Source organism: Panthera pardus, unplaced genomic scaffold (assembly GCF_024362965.1).
Source record: "Panthera pardus isolate Hobbes unplaced genomic scaffold, ASM2436296v1 HiC_scaffold_3, whole genome shotgun sequence".
Classification (NCBI taxonomy): Eukaryota; Metazoa; Chordata; class Mammalia; order Carnivora; family Felidae; genus Panthera; species Panthera pardus.
Window position 1 is genome coordinate 38,504,592 of NW_026526876.1, and position 19,571 is coordinate 38,524,162.

Here is a 19,571-nt window from a genome sequence, read left to right on the forward strand (position 1 = left end):
GCCAAAGAGAGGTGAGGCAGGATGGTGTTCCCCACCCCTTCCACAGTGAAGGCCACGTTCAGACCCCTGCCACCCTGCCTGCACACTTAGCGGGTGAGAAGTGGTATCTCATTGTGGGTTTGATTTGCATCTCCCTGATGACTACATCTCCTTAAGTGCTCATCTGGCCTTTTGTGTATCTTCTTTGCAGAAAAGTTTATTCACATGCATTTTAACCACTTCGTTGGCCCCAGGTCACTAGGCTGTCCTTCCTCCTTCCCTTCTCCCCCCCACCGCAGCCTGTTCTCCCTCTAAGCCCAGCTCTAGCCAGGCCCTCCCCCCTGCTTGAAGCTTCAATGGCTCCCCATTGCTTATGGCCAAACTTGCCATACTGTGTTCTGTGAAAAGCAGTTTGGGAAAAGCAAAGAGACGTTCCTCTGGAAATGGTTCTGTGGTTAAACTATGGCCATCATTTTGGGAGATGCCACAACACTCAGACGTGGTCCAAGCTTGCCAATCAATGCGTGTTAGCTCAGAGAATTCCCAAAGCTAAACCAACAAACAAACATAAACAATCCCCTCCCGGACCCAGAATTTCCCCCAATGAATATGATGTTAGATTCACACCCTGCCTGTGTTTCCTTTTTCTTTACAATTTATTGAGATACAATTCGTGTATCATAAAGGTTCAGTCATACTGTAATGTGTATTAACGCTTCATTCCTTTTTGTGGCCAAGTAATAGTCCCCTGTGTGGATGTGATCCATTTTATTTGTTCATCAGTTGGCGGACATTTGGGTGAGTTTTACTTTGGGGCTGTTACGAATAATGCTGCCACGAACAGTCACGTACAAGTTTTTGTGCAGACATATGTGTTCATCTCTCCTGGGTATATACCAGGGAGTGGAATTGCTGGGTCAAATGGTGAGTCTATGTTTAGCTCTTTGAGAAAATGCCAGACTATTTTTTGAAGCAATCACATCATTTAACGTTCCCACCAGCCATGCCCAAGTGCTCCGAATTCTCTGCGCCTTCACCGACACTTATTTATTTGACTTTTTGGTTCAAGCCATCCTCGGGAGTATAAAGTGATATCTCATTGTGGGTTTTTTTTTTTTTTAAGTGTCTATTTATTTTTGAGAGAGAGGCAGACAGAATGCGAGTGGGGGAGGGCAGAGAGGGAGAGAGGGAGACACAGAATCTGAAGCAGGCTCCAGGCTCTGAGCTGTCAGCGCAGAGCCCAACACGGGGCTCGATCTCATGAACTGTGAGATCATGGCCTGAGCCAAAGTCGGACGCTTAAACGACTGAGCCACCCAGGTGCCCCTCACTGTGGTTTTGATTTGCATTTCCCTAATGATTAGTGATGTTGAGCATCTTTTTATAGGCTTGTTGGCCATCTGTATGTCTTGTTTAGAAAAATTTCTATTCAGATCCTTTGCCCATTAAAAAAATTTTTTTAAGTTTATTTATTTATTTTGAGAGAGAGAGAGAAAGAGGGAGAGAGAACATCCACGCACAGAGAGAGAGAGGGAGAGAGAGAGAATCCCAAGCAGCCTCTGCACCATCAGCACGGAGCCCAATGCTAGGCTCGAACTCACAAACTGAGATCATGACTTGAGCCGTAATCAAGAGTTGGCCACTTAACCAATGAGCCACCCAGGCGCCCCAATCCTTTGCCCATTTTTAAGCTTGCCTTTTTATTATTGGGTTGTAAGAGTTCTTTATATATTCTAGAAACCAATCTCTGATCAGATTTATGATTTAGAAATATTTTATTCCATTCTATGGTTTATCTTTTTGCTTTCGTGAAGGGGTCCTTTGAAGCACAGAAGTTTTAAATTGTGATGAAGTTCAGTGTCTTAGTCCGTTCGGGCTCCTGCGACAAAATACCACAGAGTGGGTAGATTATAAACAACAGACGTTTATTCTGGAGGCTGGAAGTCAAAGATCAGGGCACAACAACAGTCAGGTGAGGATGCTCTTCAGGTTGCAGACTTTTCCCTGTATCCTCACATGAGGCTGGGGGGTTCTGGGGAGCTTCTTTTTATAAGGGCACTGATCCCAATCCGGAAGCTCTGACCTCCCGACCTAATCACCCCTCAAAGGCCCCACCTCCACCTTGGAGATCAGCACTGTCACATACAGATGTGGTGGGGAGGGGGACGGGTCTAAACATTGAGACCACGGCATTGGGTTTGCCTATATTTTCTTTTGTTGCTTCCCTTGGTCACATCTGAGAATCCATTGCCAAATCCAAGATCACGAAGATTTACCCCTCTGCTTTCTCCTAAGAGTTTTTGGTTTAGCTCTTGTATTTAGATTGTTGATCTGTTTTGAGTTAATTTTTGTACCTGATCTGAAGTAGGGGTCCAGCTTTATTCTTTTGCAGGTGGACATCCAGTCATCCTGTCCTCTCCCCCATCTCCCACCCCTTAAATATTTATATATATATATATTTTTTTAATTTTTATTTTTTTAACGTTTATTTATTTTTGAGACAGAGAGAGACAGAGCATGAATGCGGGAGGGGCAGAGAGAGAGGGAGACACAAAATCGGAAGCAGGCTCCAGGCTCTGAGCCGTCAGCCCAGAGCCCGACGCGGGGCTCGAACTCACAGACTGCGAGATCGTGACCTGAGTTGAAGTCGGACGCCTAACCGACTGAGCCACCCAGGCGCCCCTATTTTTTAATTTTTAAATTTTATTTATTTTTGAGGGAAGGAGAGAGAGAGAGAGAGAGAGAATGTGAGCGGAGGAGGGGCAGAGAGAGAGAGGGAGACACAGAATCCAAAGCAGGTTCCAGGCTCTGGGCTGTCAGCCCAGAGCCCACCGCGGGACTCGAACTCGCGTACCACGAGATCATGACCTGAGCCGGAGTCGGACGCTTAATTGACTGAGCCACCCGGGTGCCCTGAAATATTTATAAAACATCCAGTAGCGGCTCATGGAATTCTGGGGAGCAGCAGTTGGGAAATGCTAACCTACAGGATCAGAACCAAGTTTCTTAGCCTGACCAAAGCCGCTCACCATCTGCACCCAACTTACCTCTTCCCGCTTAGTCTGGACGGGTCTCTCGGTGCTCCTCGGCAGTACTGGATTTTCCCGCCTCTGTATCTAAGCACACGCTGTTCTGATGCTTCCCCCCACCCCTACCCCTGCACCCACACAGCAGCCCCCTTTGTCTGCTGGAGTTCGCTCGCCTTCTAAGGAACGGGAAGAGCTAAGACTCGTTGGGCGCCTGCTGTGAACTATTTCCCTAAGCAACTTATTTGTATTATCCCATTTAAGTTTTACAATAACCCTGTGAAGTATATCCTCCTATCATCTCCATCTTACAGATGAGGAAGTTCCAAGTTCAACGTGAGTAAGTCTCTTGCCCAGGGTTACTCAGTGAGCAGGTCATGGAGGGAGAATCTGAACCCAGGCCATCTGACCCCAGAGTCCCTGCTCAAGAGGGGGACCCGTCACTATCCCCCCACAAGCTTTGCCGATTGCCGCCACTCTGCCCCCGGCCTCATTAGTACCAAAGTATATTTCTCGGGATCTACGATGTATTTCGCTGAGATAACAAATTAGCGAGTGAGTAAAAGAATGAATAGAACTGCATTGTCAGAGCTGGAAGGGACCCAAGCGATGGTGCACATTCCAGGATAACAGCTTGATCTGACGGATAGGGACGTTCTGAGACTCGTCCAGGGTCACGAGGCGGGGCAGAAACCGTGTCCGGACCCGGCCTCTTCACCTCCAGCCTCGCAGTTTGGACGGCACACCTGCTGTACCTCCTTTCGACACACATTTATTGAGCGCCTTCTCTGTGCGAGGCCCCAGTCTGAGCTCCATCCGAGACAAACAGGATGAGACCCCTGGGATCTCTATCTCTCCTCCCAGGACAGAGGGGGCTTAGGCCTGGCAGGGCTCCTCCTGGGCTTCAAGACCCTCCTGGTCCACCCCCCCCCTCCCCCCATGTAGGGCCATCCCTGGGCTCCGGCCCAGCTTTCTCTGTTCTCTTGCAGGGAGAAGCCTCAAAGGGAGGCGGCAGTTGGCCAGGGGCACAGGGCGGGCCGGGAGGAAGGACCCTGGGTCCGGTTCATTTCCTGGCACCCTTGTTTGCCGCGTGCCCCTGGCTTCTGGTGGCTGTTTCCACCCCACCCACAGCCTCCCTGGATGCAGGGGCAGCTGGCCAGAGTCTGGAATTCTCCCACCATCCTCGGCCCGGCCCTCCCCTCAGAGCCCAGCAGATCAGGACTAGAATCCTGCTCCCCTCTGGAATGGTGCGACCTTGGGCATGTCGCTTTGTCAGTCCGGGCCTTAGCTTCCTTCTGGAAAAGCAGATTACAGGACTGACCTCACAGGCTCCTCATGAAAAATAAAGGTCGCAATCTACATAAAGAGCTTGGCGCCATGAGACTCCCCGTGAAACCTGTCACCCCTTTTCTCAGCCTAGCTCTCCCCATTTTCCTCCTCCAGGAAGAATTCCAGGATGCCCACTCTCCACCGGTCCCCATCTCTGTGTTGGAGTCCCACTCTGAGCCCTGGGGAAGGCCAGCCAGGCTCCTCTGTGATGGGGGTTCCCCAGGGGCTGATACCTCCACTAGCTCTTGGGGGTCCATTTCCCAGGCACAGAAACGTCCACACACCGCAATGAATGGAGCCGAAGGGAACCCACAAAGGAGCACTGCGATTTGTTTGATGGACCAGAGAAGCTTCAATCTGAGGCATATCACTGACCTCCACTCCCAGCAGAGCAGTGTCGTAGGAGCTATGGGCAGGGTGGAGAGAGAGGGGGGCGGTCTGGGCTTGCCTTCTCTGAGAGTCAGGGCTGTTGGGAGCCCTGTCGTCCCCCTCCCCCCCCCCCACCATCTCAATAAAAAAAAATAACATTTATTGGCCTATTTACTCTGCAGCGGGCCCTGTGCACGTTCTTATCTACTCTTCGCAACGACTCTAGGGTTAGAGTGCAGTTATTAGCTCCAGTGCGGACAGAGAGACTGAGTCACAGAGAGCTTAAGCAGCTTCGCCCCAGCTAATAAGTGACATATGGCCCAATATGGCGAGCACTCTATCCGAGGGAAAAACAGGGCTGTGCCAGAGCAGAAAGCATCCGTTGAGGCCCGGGTTGCTGGGAGAGGGCCTCGATTGGCCTTGATGGAAGGGGAGCTGTCGATGGGCAGGAAGATGCTGGCATGTTGCTTTCAGGCACTCCGGGCAAAGGTCTCAAGAAAGGGGCGAGCAGGATTTGGGGGATGATCTCCCTCCCCCACGGGCTGGAGCCAGGGGGAAAGGATGGGAGTGGAGGGTGCAAGGACCAAAGGGAAGCAGGTGGTCGTGGAGGAACCTCAAGCCCCGGGCTGAGCAGCGAGTCGTCTAAGGTTAGTTTTGAATAGGGTCAGGGTAGTAAAGCCCGGGGGCCAGGTAATGATTGTCCAAGGGAAGAGAAGGGAAGGGCACAGGGGGTGGTCCCATGCCAGGCGCCTCAGGTATGATCTCAGTTATGTCCCAACTATTCCCAGAGTTGGGCATGACCGTCACCTCTTTGCAAAGAAATGAGGGTCAGAGATGACTAAAGGTGAGTCAGAGGCTGATGTGCGTTGGGGTAGGGGCTCCACTGCCCGGCACACTGGCAGCAAGGACAGCTGTGCATTGTTCGGACGTCTAAGGGTGTCTGTGGGGGCAGAGAAGAGGGTAGGCAGGGAATGAATGAAGCGGGGGCCTCTGGGGTGGTAACCAAGAGAGTTAGAACAAGAAGGGGGCCAGAGGGAAGAAAGGACAGAGCTGAGGCTTGGAGTCCAGGGTGCAGGTGGTGAGAGACCCTGGGAACTATCTCAGGGGAGCCTGCTGCGGGCCAAGCCTGACCCCAAGGAGCCCGGTTGACATCCAAGCTGAGGTTAGTGCTTCTGGGGAAAGGCCTCTAGGATCTTCCCTCTGCCGGAAGGTTTGGAGCGCGCCACTTTGGGGGGCCCTCCCGGACTCTGGCCTTGTGTGCCTCCACCCCTGTCCCGGGGCCTCTGGCAGATCGCCGAACATACCTCCACCTAGGAGGCCCTGGAGGTCCCGCGGACTTGCCAGCTACTGGCTACTGACCTCTCCCCGCATCCCCTGCACCGACGCGCCACCAGCTCCTGCCCCCACCCTCATCCACGTATCTCTCACGTCCATGTACCTCTCTGAAGCAGGGCAGGTCCTCGTCCTTTCTCGGGTCCATCCCTGCATCCACCCCGGATCGGTCTTTTGAAGCCGCAAAGGCTCTCGGCTCACTCCCAGGGGTGAGTGAACCCAGCTGTTGCCTTCAGTTCCAAGGCCGGCAAGCCGAAGCCTTTCCTGAGCGTGTCCCTTGCAGCCTCTGTGATTGCTGCCCGGCTGCCCCGCCCGTGGCCCCTCGCTGGGCCCGTGTCCCTGTGCACATCTGGTTGTCTCCCCCCACCCCACCCCCCACACCGTACCCCTGAGTTCCATCTCATTCGGCAGTCCAGATGGGCTGTGCCCGCGCTCCGCCTCCGAGCCACGGTCAGGAGTGCTGCCCAGAGCAGTTCTGCCACCAAGGAGTGGCCGTGACGTCCCCCAAGCCCTTACAACTCTTCTTCCCATCAGAGGAGCCCAGGACAAGGCAGGGAAGGGACCTGCAGAGGGAAAAGCCCAAGACTCGGGGGCACTGTTTTGCAGGAAAGTGAAATCCCTTCTTCACTGCCCATCATGCTAACTGGGAACCAGTAAGGACAGTGCCAGGGGCCTGCCTGCCACCCCCCTCCATTAAATCATTCTCTGTCCCAGCCCTGGCCTCTTCCCTCCCTCCCCCTACCTTCCTGCTGCCTGAATCATTTATAACCCAGGGCCCTGGGCTCTGTGGGAGATGCGGTAACATCCTGCCGCATCCCTGCCAGGGAGCCCACATGCTACCCTGCCAGGTGAGCTCCCTGCCTTTTAATAAGAACGTTCGGGAGACAAGGCCTTAGGGCAACAGGAAGGTTGCATCATGGTGAGAATTTCTGTGATCCTGGCAGGAAAGGAGAGCGCCCGTTATGAGGAGGGGAATTTCTGGTGCCTCCCAGGTCAAACTCCAGAGGGGTGCTCTGCCTTGCACATCAGGCTCGGGGTCCTGAGAGCAGAATTTGTTCCCGTCCCCACCCCCACCCCGTGCCCCCTAGCTCACCAAAACTTGCAAGCGCATTTCAGATCAGGGGCAGCTGGCGTCACTGCCCTTCCACTCACGGGTGAGGTCCGCAGTGAGGGCTGGGGGGTGGAGTGCTTGGATGAGGGGCACAGGCAGGGAGAAGGCTGCAACCTGTGTTACTCAGGGCCCGGCTGGGTCTGCAGTGGGTGGGGAGGAGGAAGTGAGTCAGTGGGCACAGCAATTCATGCCTCAGAATTCTGACTTTCCTTTTCAACCCACTGAGCCAAGACATTTGTCCCAACAGGATCCCAGGGTGGGGGAGGGGACAGGAGCAAGAGGATATTTACGAGACCGAGCTGGCCTCTCACTCACCTCTACTGTGTTCTCTGATTTAGGCCCATACGGAGCATGTGGCCAACTGATTTCAGCTGGACACACGGTGGCTGAAGACGCACTACCGCGTGTGAGTGACCGTCACGGGTGCTGGGAATACAAGCGTAATCAACAAGGCAGCACAACTATCTCGTAGTGAGCGACTTCTGGGCCTCAGCTCTACTGTTTTCCACCAAACCTGTGCGTCGGGTTTCTATAATCACACTGCAAGCCCAGACTGGAAGTCACCGTAAGGCCTGGAAGATTCAAGAGTGACTGCGTGGCACCCCCATTGCCCGTCCACCCCCCCCCCTCCCCAGCCCTAAAATACAATATGGTACAGACTTAGGCTGTTTACATTTGAGAGCTCTCTGAATGTGGGGTCAAGGTGAAAGCTCGAATAGGGGGTCAAGGTGAAGGCCTCCCTGGAAGATGTTCTGGTTCGTCTCTGACACCCCTGGAGGTTCTCAGCTCTGTGCCAGGCCATCGTAGGTTGTCAACGAATGTTTGAGGCTGACAGATTCTGAGCCGGGGACCAGGCGCCTGCCGGTATCTAGGTCACAGGAGAAAGGAAATCTGATAAACCCATTCATGCTTCACGGCTCCTCCCTCCCTCCTCAGTAATTTGCATTTCCAATTCAGATCAGAGATAGAGACCTGAGTCTTAATTCAATAGCAGAGATCTCATCCACTTAGTTCAACAAATATTAGGAGCCTTAGGACACACGGGATGCCGGCGAGGGAATAATGAGAGATCTCCTCCAGCCCTTTCGTTGCACAGATGGGGAAATCGAGGCTCGGAGGAGGAAAGTAACTTGCCCAAGGTGAGAAGGCCGAAAAGAGCCTGCACTCAACACACACAAATGGCACCCCAGTTCTGCTCCACCTCTCTCCCCAGCTGCCTGTGCACACCCCATCTGCGTGCTGACCTTCCTGTGAGGACTGAGCAAGCCTGGGGCTCTGGGCGAGCGAGATGGGGTCGGGGGCGGTCACCCAGAGGAAGGCTAGCGCAAACCCAGCAAGCGCTAAATAAACCGAGGCGCCTTTATAGAATCTTGACGTTGTCATTGTTGCGACTGAGGAAATTTCACCCCAAACCAGGCCCCGGCTCTTCTGCCCTCTTCTGTCCTGAGGCCCCCATCTTGCTAGTCCTTCCCTTCTCCCTTGTCCAGATACTCCTCCTCCAAGAAGCCTCCCTGCCTTTACAGCACAACCCAGAGTTGGCTTGTTGCCAGGCTCCCCCAGAGGCAGACGGACCCCACCCAAGGTTTTGCTTGATCTCAAGACCGATGACGCCACACACACGCCAAGAGGGCATGAAAAGGTTTGTTATTTACATAATTGAGGTCTCTGGGGGAGAGCAGGGCTGGCGTGTGGAGCAAGGTCTGAACCAGCCAGGGAGAGCAAGGAAAGGAGATTGCCTTCTTGTGGTTGGGGAGTGAGATCAAAGTGAGCGTTTGAGCAGAGAAGGCCTGACGGAGTTCGAATCCTCCATGGATGCCAAAGGAGGGAACACAGCCCCCCAGTTTTATTATCAGCTTGTCCAGGTGTGGGGCAAAGGGGAAGAGGGAGAGGGGGTGCTTGCAAGCTGTCAGCAGCCAATCAAAAACAGGACTCCGAGGGGAGCCTGGGGGGGGGGGGGAGGGCTCCGTCGGTTAAGCATCCCACTTTGACTCAGGTCATGATCTCACTGTTTGTGAGTGTGAGCCCTGCCTCGGGCTCACTGCTTGTCAGTACAGAGCCTACTTCCGATCCTCTGTCTCCCGTTCTCTCTCTGTCCCTCCCCTGCTTGCTCTCTCTCTCTCTGTCTCAAAAATAAATAAACATTTAAAAAAGTTTAAAAAATGGACTCTGGGTCCTCCTGAGGCATGTCATTCATGTGTCTCTGTTTTTCTCTACCTTTGTAGCTACTAGGGCCCCTTCTCCACAGAGCAGAGCCGACACGATAAAGTCAACTGACGAATGAGACGAAGCCGTGGATGACACATCACTGGAACCAGAGGACTTCAGAACTTTGTCATGAACTTACGGTTTCCCTTTCTGCATCTCTCTAGCCCAGAGACCCTTCCAGTGTCCACGTCTCCCTCCATCCCTGCTCTGTCTCCCCCAGACCTATCTGACACTCCCCCACATTCCTTAGCTGGAGTTCCCCCCCTCCCAGGCGCCCTGCTCTGGCTCCCACATTCCCTCAGGATACTCCCCTAGAGTGGAAACACCATCCCTCCTCCCTTTCCTGCTCCCAGCCCTGGGATCGGACATGCTGGTCATTCCTGTTTGGGATGGCCAAAGAGATAATGCCTGGCATAGAGCCCATCTGTCATCACAGGACGCTCAAAGCTGTGTCAGGTGGGACCCCTGCCCACACTAAGCGGCCACCCTGGCCCCTGCTCTCCTGGCCCTGGACGTCTCCCCTCCTCCAGGAATGCAGTGGAGGACCCAGTAGCCAGCCCAAAGGGGAACAAGGTAACTGGTCAACTTCCATCCCGGTCAGCTTCTTGTTCCTTGACCTTAGATGGCCCTGTGGATGCTAGACTAGAAGGCAGACTACGGGGAGAGGCTGGGTGGCTCTGGGAGTCACAGCCCGGGAACAGATGCTGTCCTAAGGGCAGACAGGGATGGATGTCGTCTCGCAGAACATCACAGAGAATGCTGTTACTGCAGCTGCTTTCATTTAGATGCATCTGGCTGTCTGACCAACATCTGCCTGGGACTCGTCTCTTAAAGACATAGGTGTGGTCAGGGGCTTCCGGTCCTAGCTCCGACTCAAATGAGCTGTGTGACCTTGGACATCCAGACTCCCTCATAAGTCAAGTGAAGATGATAATCCTGATTTCACAGAGAGGCCAGGAGGGTGAAATAAAAGTCTGCATGTGAAATGATTCATAAACTATAACGTGCAAGCCCCTTTCCAGCCTCTGAATCTAATTTTGTACTCCCAGCTCTTTATTCCTCTCCTTAAAGAGGGGTCCAAATTGTACAGGCTTCAGGCTCCCCCCCCCCCCCCCGGCCAAACCTAGAGCTGCCCCAAGTATTGTACAAATGTTAATGATTAGCATAAGTGGTCAAGGAGGACTCTGAGGCCAGATAATATAGGATTAAAATCCGAGCTGTGTGGTCTTCACCAAGTTGCTTAACCTCTCTGAGCCTCGGTTGCCTCATCTTAAAACAGATAATCTTCGAAGATTGTTGCGAAGCTTTAATCTAATAATCTTTGTAGGGGCACCTGGGTAGCTCAGTCGGTTAAGCGTCCGACTTCAGCTCAGGTCACGATCTCACCGTTCGTGAGTTCGAGCCCGCGTCGGGCTCTGGGCTGATGGCTCGGAGCTTGGAGCCTGCTTCCGATTCTGTGTCTCCCTCTCTGTCTGCCCCTCCCCCGTTCATGCTCTGTCTCTCTCTGTCCCAAAAATAAATAAATGTTAAAAAAAAACTTTAATAATCTTTGTAAAGCACTTAGCATAGTTCCTGCTGCATGAGCATTTGCTACATAGTAGTTTTCTTCTTACTATTATAAACTCTCAGAGATAGGCCCTCTAAGTCAAATTTCAAGAGAGCGAGTGCTGAGGCCTGAATTTCTGGGCCAAAATAAGAACGTTCCTTCAGCCTGGAGAAAAGAATGCTCAGCGGAAGTGGGTCTTTGTGCTTCAATATGAGAAATCTGAGTCAGATTCAAGAAAGTAGATAGTGACCTCTTGAAGTTCCCTTTCGGTTAGATTCTTCTGAGGATAACGAGACCTTTGGGCCCCGCCCACCTACCTCCACCTGGCACCACCCATCACGCACCTATGGGGGCTCCGTCCCCGCCCAGTCTCCAAACACTCCGTCTGAGCCCGGGTAGGAGAAGGAGACCTTTGGGATTCTGCTGGGCTGGGCCCTGAAGGCAGGAGTGGATGAGATACGTGTACGGTCTGGGCCCAGCTCCCTGGCCACACAGTGCATTCTAAGGAGAAGGGACTCATTTCCACCCCGACGAGCTTATAAGGGAGACGAGAAGGCTCAGCCCTTTGGAGGAACTGCTGTCTTGTGGCTTTACTACAACTAGCAATGCTTGGTTATTACCACTGCTAAATATCCGTCTGGCTTTGCTGAGGGACCACTCCCACCCGGATCAGGGTGGGCGAGGGCGGGTAGGCAAGAGAACTCAATCTCGACAAGGACAGCGAAGGGCCTGGGTGCGAGGAAGAACGCCCAGAGACCGCCAGCCGCCTCTCGGGGACTCACAGCGCCGCGGAGGCGAGCCGGGCGCATTCCAGCCAGCGGCGCGCGGACGTCGGTTCCCAGATACGCCAACGCCGGGGCTCTCCAGCCGGGCCCGCAGAGGTGGCCGCGCCTGGAACTGCCTTTCCAGCAGCAGTAGCAACCCGAGCAAAGCGGCCGGACAAATCCCACCCCCGGCCCCGCCCGTCCAATCCATCTTGCTCGGGCTTAGGGGTGGGGTGGGGGGGGGGGTGGGTGACGCTTCTTGGGAGAAGCATGGGGCGGGGAAGGGAAATCCAAGCCTTTGGGGGCTCCCGACAGGTGTTTGGGGCAGAAGGCGGAGCCTGGTGAGGGAGGATGAGGAGGGAGGGGCGATGCTGCCCCTTTAAGAGGCGGTGGCGGAGCCGGGACCTTTTCTCTTTCCCCGGAAGGAAAGCGGAGCCCCGGCTGGGCGCGCAAGGTGGGGAGGTGCGGGCTTGGGCGTGGGGAGGCGGGGCGCGCGCGGAGGGAACCCCTCCCTCCGGTCTTCCTTGCGGTCCACCGGTCTGCGTGCCCAGAGCCGCCGCCGAGCCGGGATCGAGGGCCACAGTGCGGCCAAGGAGGCGCGGCCAGGACCAGCTGGGGGCAGGGTGCCCGGGGCGGTGGGGGGTGGGGGGGCGGTGACCCGGCGGCCGGGCAGGCGGGAGAACCGACCCGCGAACCTCGGAGAGGAATCTGAGAGCGCAGACCCTGAGAGGACGTGAGACTGACCGGGGCCGGGGGCCAGAAACTTAGCGCGGCGCTGCGGCGCTCAACGACGCGGCCCGCGCGACTGTTCTGCGGTGGCGCGGGCAGCAGGTGAACAGGTCCTCACTCCCAGCTCCGCACCCTCACGCGCTGTCGCCCCGGCCCCCGCTCCCGCTCGCAGCCATGGGCCTCGGCCCCCGCCGCGCCGCCTGCGTCCCGCGCCCGATGCTCTGCGCGCTCGCCTTGATGGTGGCCGCCGGGGGCCGTGTCGCCTCCGCCTTCAACCTGGACACCCGATTCCTGGTGGTGAAGGAGGCCAGGAACCCGGGCAGCCTCTTCGGCTACTCGGTCGCCCTCCATCGGCAGACGGAGCGGCAGCAGCGCTACCTGTAAGTGAGGCTGGCGGGGGTGGGGTGGGAGGGAGGGTGTGCGCAGGGTGCGCGGATCCTTAGCCGAGGCGCAGCCGGGCTTCCAGGCCCGCGGGGCCGCCGCCGGCTCTAGGGAGCCGGGATTAAGGGGGCGGGGACCCGGGCAGCCCTTCTGTTGCCAAGGTCTGGCGGGAAGTGGAGGGGTTGGGTAGGGGATGGGGTCGGTAATCACTGGCAAGTGCTGACCGGGCCAGAACCTGCCTAAACTCAGCCCCTGGGCTCTTCACACCTCTCTTGATTAGAAGTGGGATCCCCCTTTCCTGGGCACCCTCCCATTCTGTAAACCGAGGACCTCATGTACCGAATATTTCTCTCCAGGGCTGGGACCTGGGGAAAATAAACACCTAGTGGATCCCTCTTCCCCTGTTCCTGGGAAGAACCCATGGGCGTATGTATTTAAGCCCTCCCGGGCCTTTACACCTCGCATTTTAGTCGGCCGGCCATGCCAGCCACACCCTCCCTCTGCAGAGCCGGACTGGAGGGCCTCCTCAGCTGCTGGGCAGTTGCTGGGTGAAGTGATGGGCCAGTGTGGGCGTTCGGAGCTGTCCAGGAGCTCCCTCTGACCCCTTGAGGATGGGGAAGTCGAGGGAGCTGTCCCACCTCCTGCTTGGTCTCCCGCTCCCCAAGCCACCCCCAGCAGGGACGCCCTCCCACCAGACATCTTCCCTGCATTCCACAGATTCATGTTGAATCTTCAACCCTGAGTGTGTTTGTTTTGGTTTGAAGAGGGAAAGAGTGTTTTTCTCTTCTGCTCGCCTTCCCCAACAGCTGTAAGGAGAAGGAGGGGGAACAGCTAGCCACAGGGGAGAGGAGAGAGGGAGATTGCATCCAGCTGTTTGTGTTTCCTCCCCCCATCCCCCCTGCCGTGGTGCACGCTCGTGTCTAGAGGGGCGTGTGCAGGTTTCGGAGGGTTCTCTGCCATGGGCTCCGGTGCTGGGGTTGGCGTTTGGGAGAGAAAGGCAGCTGGGGCAGGGGAGGCCACCCCAGGAGGGAAAGAGTTATGACAGGTGGGCAGGCCCCCCCCCCCACCTCTTTGGGCTGGGGGACCTGCCAGACATCTACCCCCACCTGGTGTCCAACTCCAGCTGAGCGAGAGGACATAGGCACATACAGGGTGTTATTGAAGCCTTTCCCAACGCTGGCTGGGGCCTGCTACATAGTAGTAGAAACTTGAGGAAGCTTGGAATATCCAAAGTCCAAACTCTGCCCCGGCCTCAGCCTCTGCCCCTGCTGGCCCAGCCCCAGCCCAGTCTACCTACCTCCTTGGCCTCCAGGTCGCTTCTGCAGGGGCCCAGTCCACCACACCCTTCCCAGCACAGCGCCAGCAACTTTGGGCTGCTCGTGGCAAGCGCTTCGTCTTTTGGAGACCCTAAGTGACCATCGGCACAAGTTTCCATATTGGTGCTCTTTCTGCCCCAGCCCCAAAAAAGATTTTCGGATTTTTCAATCCTGAATCTGCATGATATAAGGCAGCATAGTGTAAAGAGAAGATCAGGAAGGCAAGGTTAAATAATGAAAAGCTGGAGTAAATAATGGAATCTGTAAGCCCCACCCCCCCACCCCCCCCCCCCACCCCCATGTGGCCTTGGGCAAGATATTTCCCTTCTCTGGGCCAGTTTTCCCCAAAGAGGGATTGGACCTGGATCTATATGCTCCTTCCTGCTTCTGTTGGCCTATAAGAGGCAACTTGGCATGGAGGAGAGAGAAAAGGTGCCAGAGTCCCACTGCCAGTTTCCAGTCTTGGATCTGTCACTAATATCTGAGTCTTAATTTCTCTGCATGTCAGGGGGAGAACAACATGACTTCTAGTTTGGCTTTCGTGAGATAGTGTGTATATCTCTGTGCTCTGTGAATGCCTACATCTCCAAGGAGCAGTTTAGGGCTCTTGTGCCAGAGCCGGGCCCTCACTGACCAAGATGGCTGAGCAGAGGACCTCTACTTTTCTTCCTGGGCAGCTGGAGATGGCATTAGGCGTGCCAGGAGCCCAGAAAGTTCTAAAACGACTGCACCTTGGAGAGGCAGGTAGTTCTAGATAGAGTTCTGGGCCAGTCTCTCGGATGTCCTGTCTTTCCCGGGGGTGGCTCTGTATCTTGGCTCATCTCTCCTCCTCTCGCTGAATTCTGCCCCTTGGCCCTTGGGGAGAGCCAGCCGGGCCAGCTGGGTTTAGCTGCAGCCAGCTGTGGAGCCAGATGAGAACAGCTGCTTGAGGGGAACCGACAAGTCAAGTCTTATATTCTGTTAGCAAAGCCCCTCAGAAAGGGGAGAGGTTTTATGGTCCTGAAAAAAGTCTTGGCCTGGGGTTCCTAGAAGGTTTCTGGGAGATGCAGGGGCCCCTGAAAATATCATGTGTCTGTGCATTGTTCTGGGGGCAGAAGGAGGGGAGGAGCGTGGTTTTCATCATATTCTCAAAGAAGGCCTTATTCCAGAAGCGGTTAAAAACCCAGGTGTGGACCTCTTTGTTCACCTTTATCTCTGGACCGGATTTCCCCGCCTGCAACATCAGAGCTCTCTCCAACCCAGCTTCCCAGTCTCTGGAAGTGAGGGGTGTGGAGCAGGGCCAAGGACTAAGGACTTTGGGCTTCTTGGCGAGACGCATGAGGAGCCCGGGGGAAGCAGAGGGACTATTCCTCTGGGAGATGGCCCCTGCCCCCAGCCCCCTGCACCTGCTCTGTACTTCCCTCCTGGGAATCCAGTTGTCCTGGTCTGGCCTGACCTTGTGGGCTATGGAAGATACCTCTGGGGCTCTCTCTCCCCTTTGCCCTTGCCTGGAAGTGAGGAGCCTGGGGCAGCGGAGGTGGTTGTGGCTCCCGGCAAATGAGGTCATATCTGAGGTAGGTAGGTAGGAACCAGGCTTGCCTGCTGTGCTCTCCTAAAACATGTGTCCCGGGGCAGGGCAGACGCCTGGCAGCTTCCAAGCCTCGTGCCAGAGGAAATGGGCAGAGCAGCCGTGGCTGCGGGAGAATTCCTACACGCGTGGTACCCTCTTCCTCTGGCTCTCTCCAGTGACCAGTCCAGGCCAAGGAGGTTTAAAATTGGGCAGGAGGCAGGGGAAGACTGATCTGGTACAAAAAGAAGTAGAAGGGATTTGGCTGGAGCTAAACAAAGGAGGAAGGGGATGTCTGACGCAGTGCGGGGGACTGAGGTTAGATGGCACGAAGAACGCCCTAAGGAATCAAATACGGAAAAAATACTAAGGAGCCAGCAAGAAGGAGATGAAATGAGAAAGACTCCTTGTTTCAGGCCAAGGCCTCTTTCTCCTGTCCTCTCTCATTGTCTCGCTGCCTCCAGCTTATTGCTCTGGTTCTAGGGCTGAGTCACCAGAAGGGAGAGGGGGCAGCATAAGGCAGACATAGGGGGAGGACAGAGAGGGCCACAGTTCAGCTGCCACAGGAGCGGCCTCTGGGGAGATGGCTAATTCGGGCCGCAGGATGGGCGCAGAGCTGGGATCCTGCGTCTGGGAGCTGCCCCCACCTGCACCTCGCGGGACTCAAAGGGGAGGGGGTGCCCTGCACGACCCGCTTCCCGGCCTGAGGAGTAAGGCACCGGGCCTGTGGTCTGAGTGCTGGCCCCTCTGGTTCCTCCAAGGTAACTGAAAGCTTCCCACTTGAGTCACCCCAGCGCCCCCCCCCCCCCCGAAGCCAGGGGCCTGGGAAGTTGAATCTTACAGGCGGTCTCTCTGAGCATCAGCCCACCCCAGGGCCCCCCAGGGGGCCAGCCTGGTGCCTTAACTGCTCCTGGATCCCATTCCCCAGCTTCCTCCCATTCTGCTGCTTTCTGCTTGGCTGTTGCATTAGCTTTGAACCGCTCTGGGAAGAGTGATGGGATGGGGGTGAGGAAGTGCTTTGATGGGACTTGGAGCTCGAGGGACTCCCCAGAGGCCAGGAGGGGGCTGTCTGGCTGGAGCCAAAGGAGAGGCTGAGGAGGCAGCTCTTTGAAAGCCCTTGAGAGGTCATTTCATCCAACCCCCTAGTTCCCAGAGGGCCCCAGCCCGGCTCCAGGAGAGGGGCTGTCCGATCTCCCTCCTTTCTTCTGTGCTCCCAGAGCTAGGTAAAGCATCCCTCTAGCTTCCCTTCTCTTCTGACTGCTGCCCAGAGGGTGGGCTCAGGGGTGGTCTGGGAGGGGTCAGCTTTTGGACTCACTGATCTGGACCAGACCCAAAAGCAGGTAGCAGAGGTGCTCATTTGCATGGTATTTCACACTTCAGTTTACGTGCCAGTAAGGTCTCTCCCACACCTGGCTGTGGCTAGAGGAAGCTGGACCTGACCTTCAGCACAAGCCTTCCCCCATCCAACTCCCAGTCCTCTGGCTATAGACCCACTGGATCCCGGGCTGGGAGCCAGAGGGCCTTAAAGGGCCTCCGAGCAGGCCAAGTAGGAGCTAAAAATACTCGAAAGGGTTTGGGGGGGGGGGGGCTCCCTGTGGAATCTCTGGGAAAGGAGGGGCCTAGGATGTGGGGCTGGAATTAGGGCACCAGCCCTGCCCCACTGCCCATGAGTGGGCACAAGGCTGGTGCAGGGTGAGGGCCGAACGGGTATAGATGGCAAAGGGATTTCTTTCCATCTAGTTGCCATTCGTGCCTGGCTCTGCCTGCTCGGTACCCCAGGAGGCTAAGAGGAGGGGCCCCTCCGCCCATGCCCTCTGAGATGAGCAAAGCTAGGAGGTCACGGTCACCTGGCTCCTCAGCCACCTCACTACCCACCCCCCCCACCCCAACAACTTGGTCAGGGCTCAGCGGGGGGCCAGCAACACCGCCACTGCATTTCGTGCCCTGGACTGCAACCGGGGCTCCCCAGGGACTCCTCGCCCACCGAGGCCTGGACCTACCCCTTCAAGGTCACGGTAGCCATCCCTCAGCCTCTACCTCCAGCCAAACCTGAGTGACCGTGCTAGAATGCCCCACCCCCACCTTAGTGATTCCACCCCCGTGGAAGTGCCACTTGGGTCCCGACCTCTGCTCCCTCTAAACCGAACTAGTCTGCTATTTGCCCTTGGTTCCAGGTCCCCTAAACCCGGTGGGGCAAAGATTCCTGGGTGCTTGGGTGGAGGGGGGACACCTGGGAGTAAGTTAAGGCCAGTCCCTGATGCCACAAGGAGTCAGACGGACAGTGCTCACGTTGGCCATGACTTCATAGTCAGAAAGCCCTCTTGAAGAATGAACCCCTTTGTCCCCCCTCCAGGGTTGGTGGGACAGTTGCTGTCCCCATTTTACAGATGAGGCACTCACAGCTCAGAGAGGGAAAAGAAATTGCCACACAAGGCGGAACAAACCCCGTGAGCAGGCCGTCAGGTTTTTTTTTCCCCATAGGCTGGCTGGAATGTTCCTTTCCCACGGGCTTTTGCTTCTGTTTCTCACCTGTCAGTTGCTCCGGGGGCAGATGTCCATGGGTGGTCAGGCAGCGGACTCACCGGGCACCCTCTCCGGCCCAGACAGTGGATGACTAACCGGGCCTGGCTGCCACCCTGGTACCCTGCCAGCCTTCCTGCCAGCACCTCCTAGCACTGCTCTGCTTAAAGAAGCCGCACCCCCGCCCCCAGCCACACTTCCCAGGGTGAGGTCTGAGCCCGAGGAGTGAGGTGCAGGCAGAAGTCCCGCCCCCTTGCCAGCACCCCCAGGCAGCGCATTCCTGACATCAGTGGGCGGAGGCACCCCAGTCCCGGCATGCCCGGGCCCTGCCCTGCCCCCTCCTTGCAGCCCTTGCTTACAGGTCCCAGGAAGGAGCTGCAGGTGGGGCCGTTGCTGTGCACCTCCAGACTCTGGCAGGAAGCCCAGAGCCCAAGTTCTGAGGCGGAAGCCTCAGGGTGATAGTGTTGCCGGGGCCAAATGGAGGGGTACCTAGGAGGTACCCCTCACCCAGAAGGCTGCGTCCATCAGGGTCTGGGAGGCGGGCCTGGCCGAATGTCCAGAGGCTGCCGGGAGATGATGCCCCAAGAGCAAGGGGGACGTAGAGCTGTCTTCTCAAACTGAGGTGCCCACGTTAGATATGCAGGTTCCAGGGCTTCACCCCCAGATGCAATTCGGACAGTCTGTGGTCGGCTGAGGGCTTTGCTGTTTTAACAAACATGCCAGAGATTTCTGATGCTGGTGGGCTAAGGACCGTCTTCTGAGATCCTGCTTCCAGGCTGATCTGCCTTCCTCTCCAATAGCCACCTCTCTGGGACGGGATGGGTGGCCAGGGCCCAAAGCACCCTTGGAGGAACTTGCGGTTAGCATCCCCAAAGACGGGTTCTAGGCAGGCTGGGGGCAACGTGATTGTCCTCTCCCATCCCCACGCTGGTGCCCACTGCCAAGAACTCTGCCCTGCGGCCCCATTGTCCAAAGTGTCAGGGACCCAGCCCCCCGCACCTTGTATGCCCGTCTCAAGGTGGTGGTGGTGCCGTGTGGGGGGAGAGTAGGTATCACCCAAGTCACTTCAGGGCCCTGCTGACCTCGGCTCATCTGGGTGTGGTTTAGGGGACACTCGCTGCATTCACTCGTTACCTCCTATTCTTTGGTGCCAGCCCCTGGACCGAAGTCCTCATCGGTCTCCATCCGAAGACCCTCATTTAGAGGGGAAGGACCCAGGCCTCCAGCAGCCCGCCCCACCCCTCACATGGTTTCCCCTCAGGCCCCCCGGAAGTTGACCTGTGCCAGGATTCCTCCAGACTTTCTTCCGGTCTACCTTCGCCTCAGAAGCCAAAGCATTCCTTCCAGAAGCCAGATCCGACCGTGTCACTCAGATGCCAAACATTCCTCCCCAAACCCAGATCTGCTCCTGTCACTCC

At 56.3% G+C, this 19,571-nt stretch overlaps 1 protein-coding gene and 1 long non-coding RNA gene across 6 annotated transcripts in view; one reads left to right on the forward strand and one right to left on the reverse strand.

Annotated features, from left to right (window-relative positions):
• Positions 1–1,735: 1,735 nt before the first annotated feature.
• Positions 1,736–18,288, reverse strand: LOC109247311 (uncharacterized). 4 transcript variants are annotated; one of them, XR_008418583.1, is made up of 6 exons: positions 18,163–18,288; positions 7,820–8,014; positions 7,462–7,718; positions 7,129–7,286; positions 5,511–5,643; positions 1,736–4,740 (listed from the first exon to the last, which is right to left on the reverse strand). It is a non-coding gene; the product is annotated as an uncharacterized LOC109247311 (long non-coding RNA). The 4 variants fall into 4 exon arrangements; XR_008418582.1 differs by lacking the exon at positions 18,163–18,288 and adding an exon at positions 11,680–11,871; XR_002071687.2 differs by lacking the exon at positions 18,163–18,288 and adding an exon at positions 11,518–11,871.
• Positions 11,911–19,571, forward strand: part of ITGA3 (integrin subunit alpha 3) — a 30,662-nt gene continuing 23,001 nt past the window's right edge. The window contains exons 1-2 of one of the 2 annotated variants that reach the window (XM_053892323.1): positions 11,911–12,115; positions 12,563–12,770. In XM_053892323.1, coding sequence (XP_053748298.1) covers positions 12,013–12,115; positions 12,563–12,770 — 311 coding nt within the window. In that variant the 5' untranslated portion in view covers positions 11,911–12,012. The remainder of the gene's footprint in view (positions 12,116–12,562; positions 12,771–19,571) is intronic. The other variant, XM_053892324.1, reaches the window with a different exon arrangement.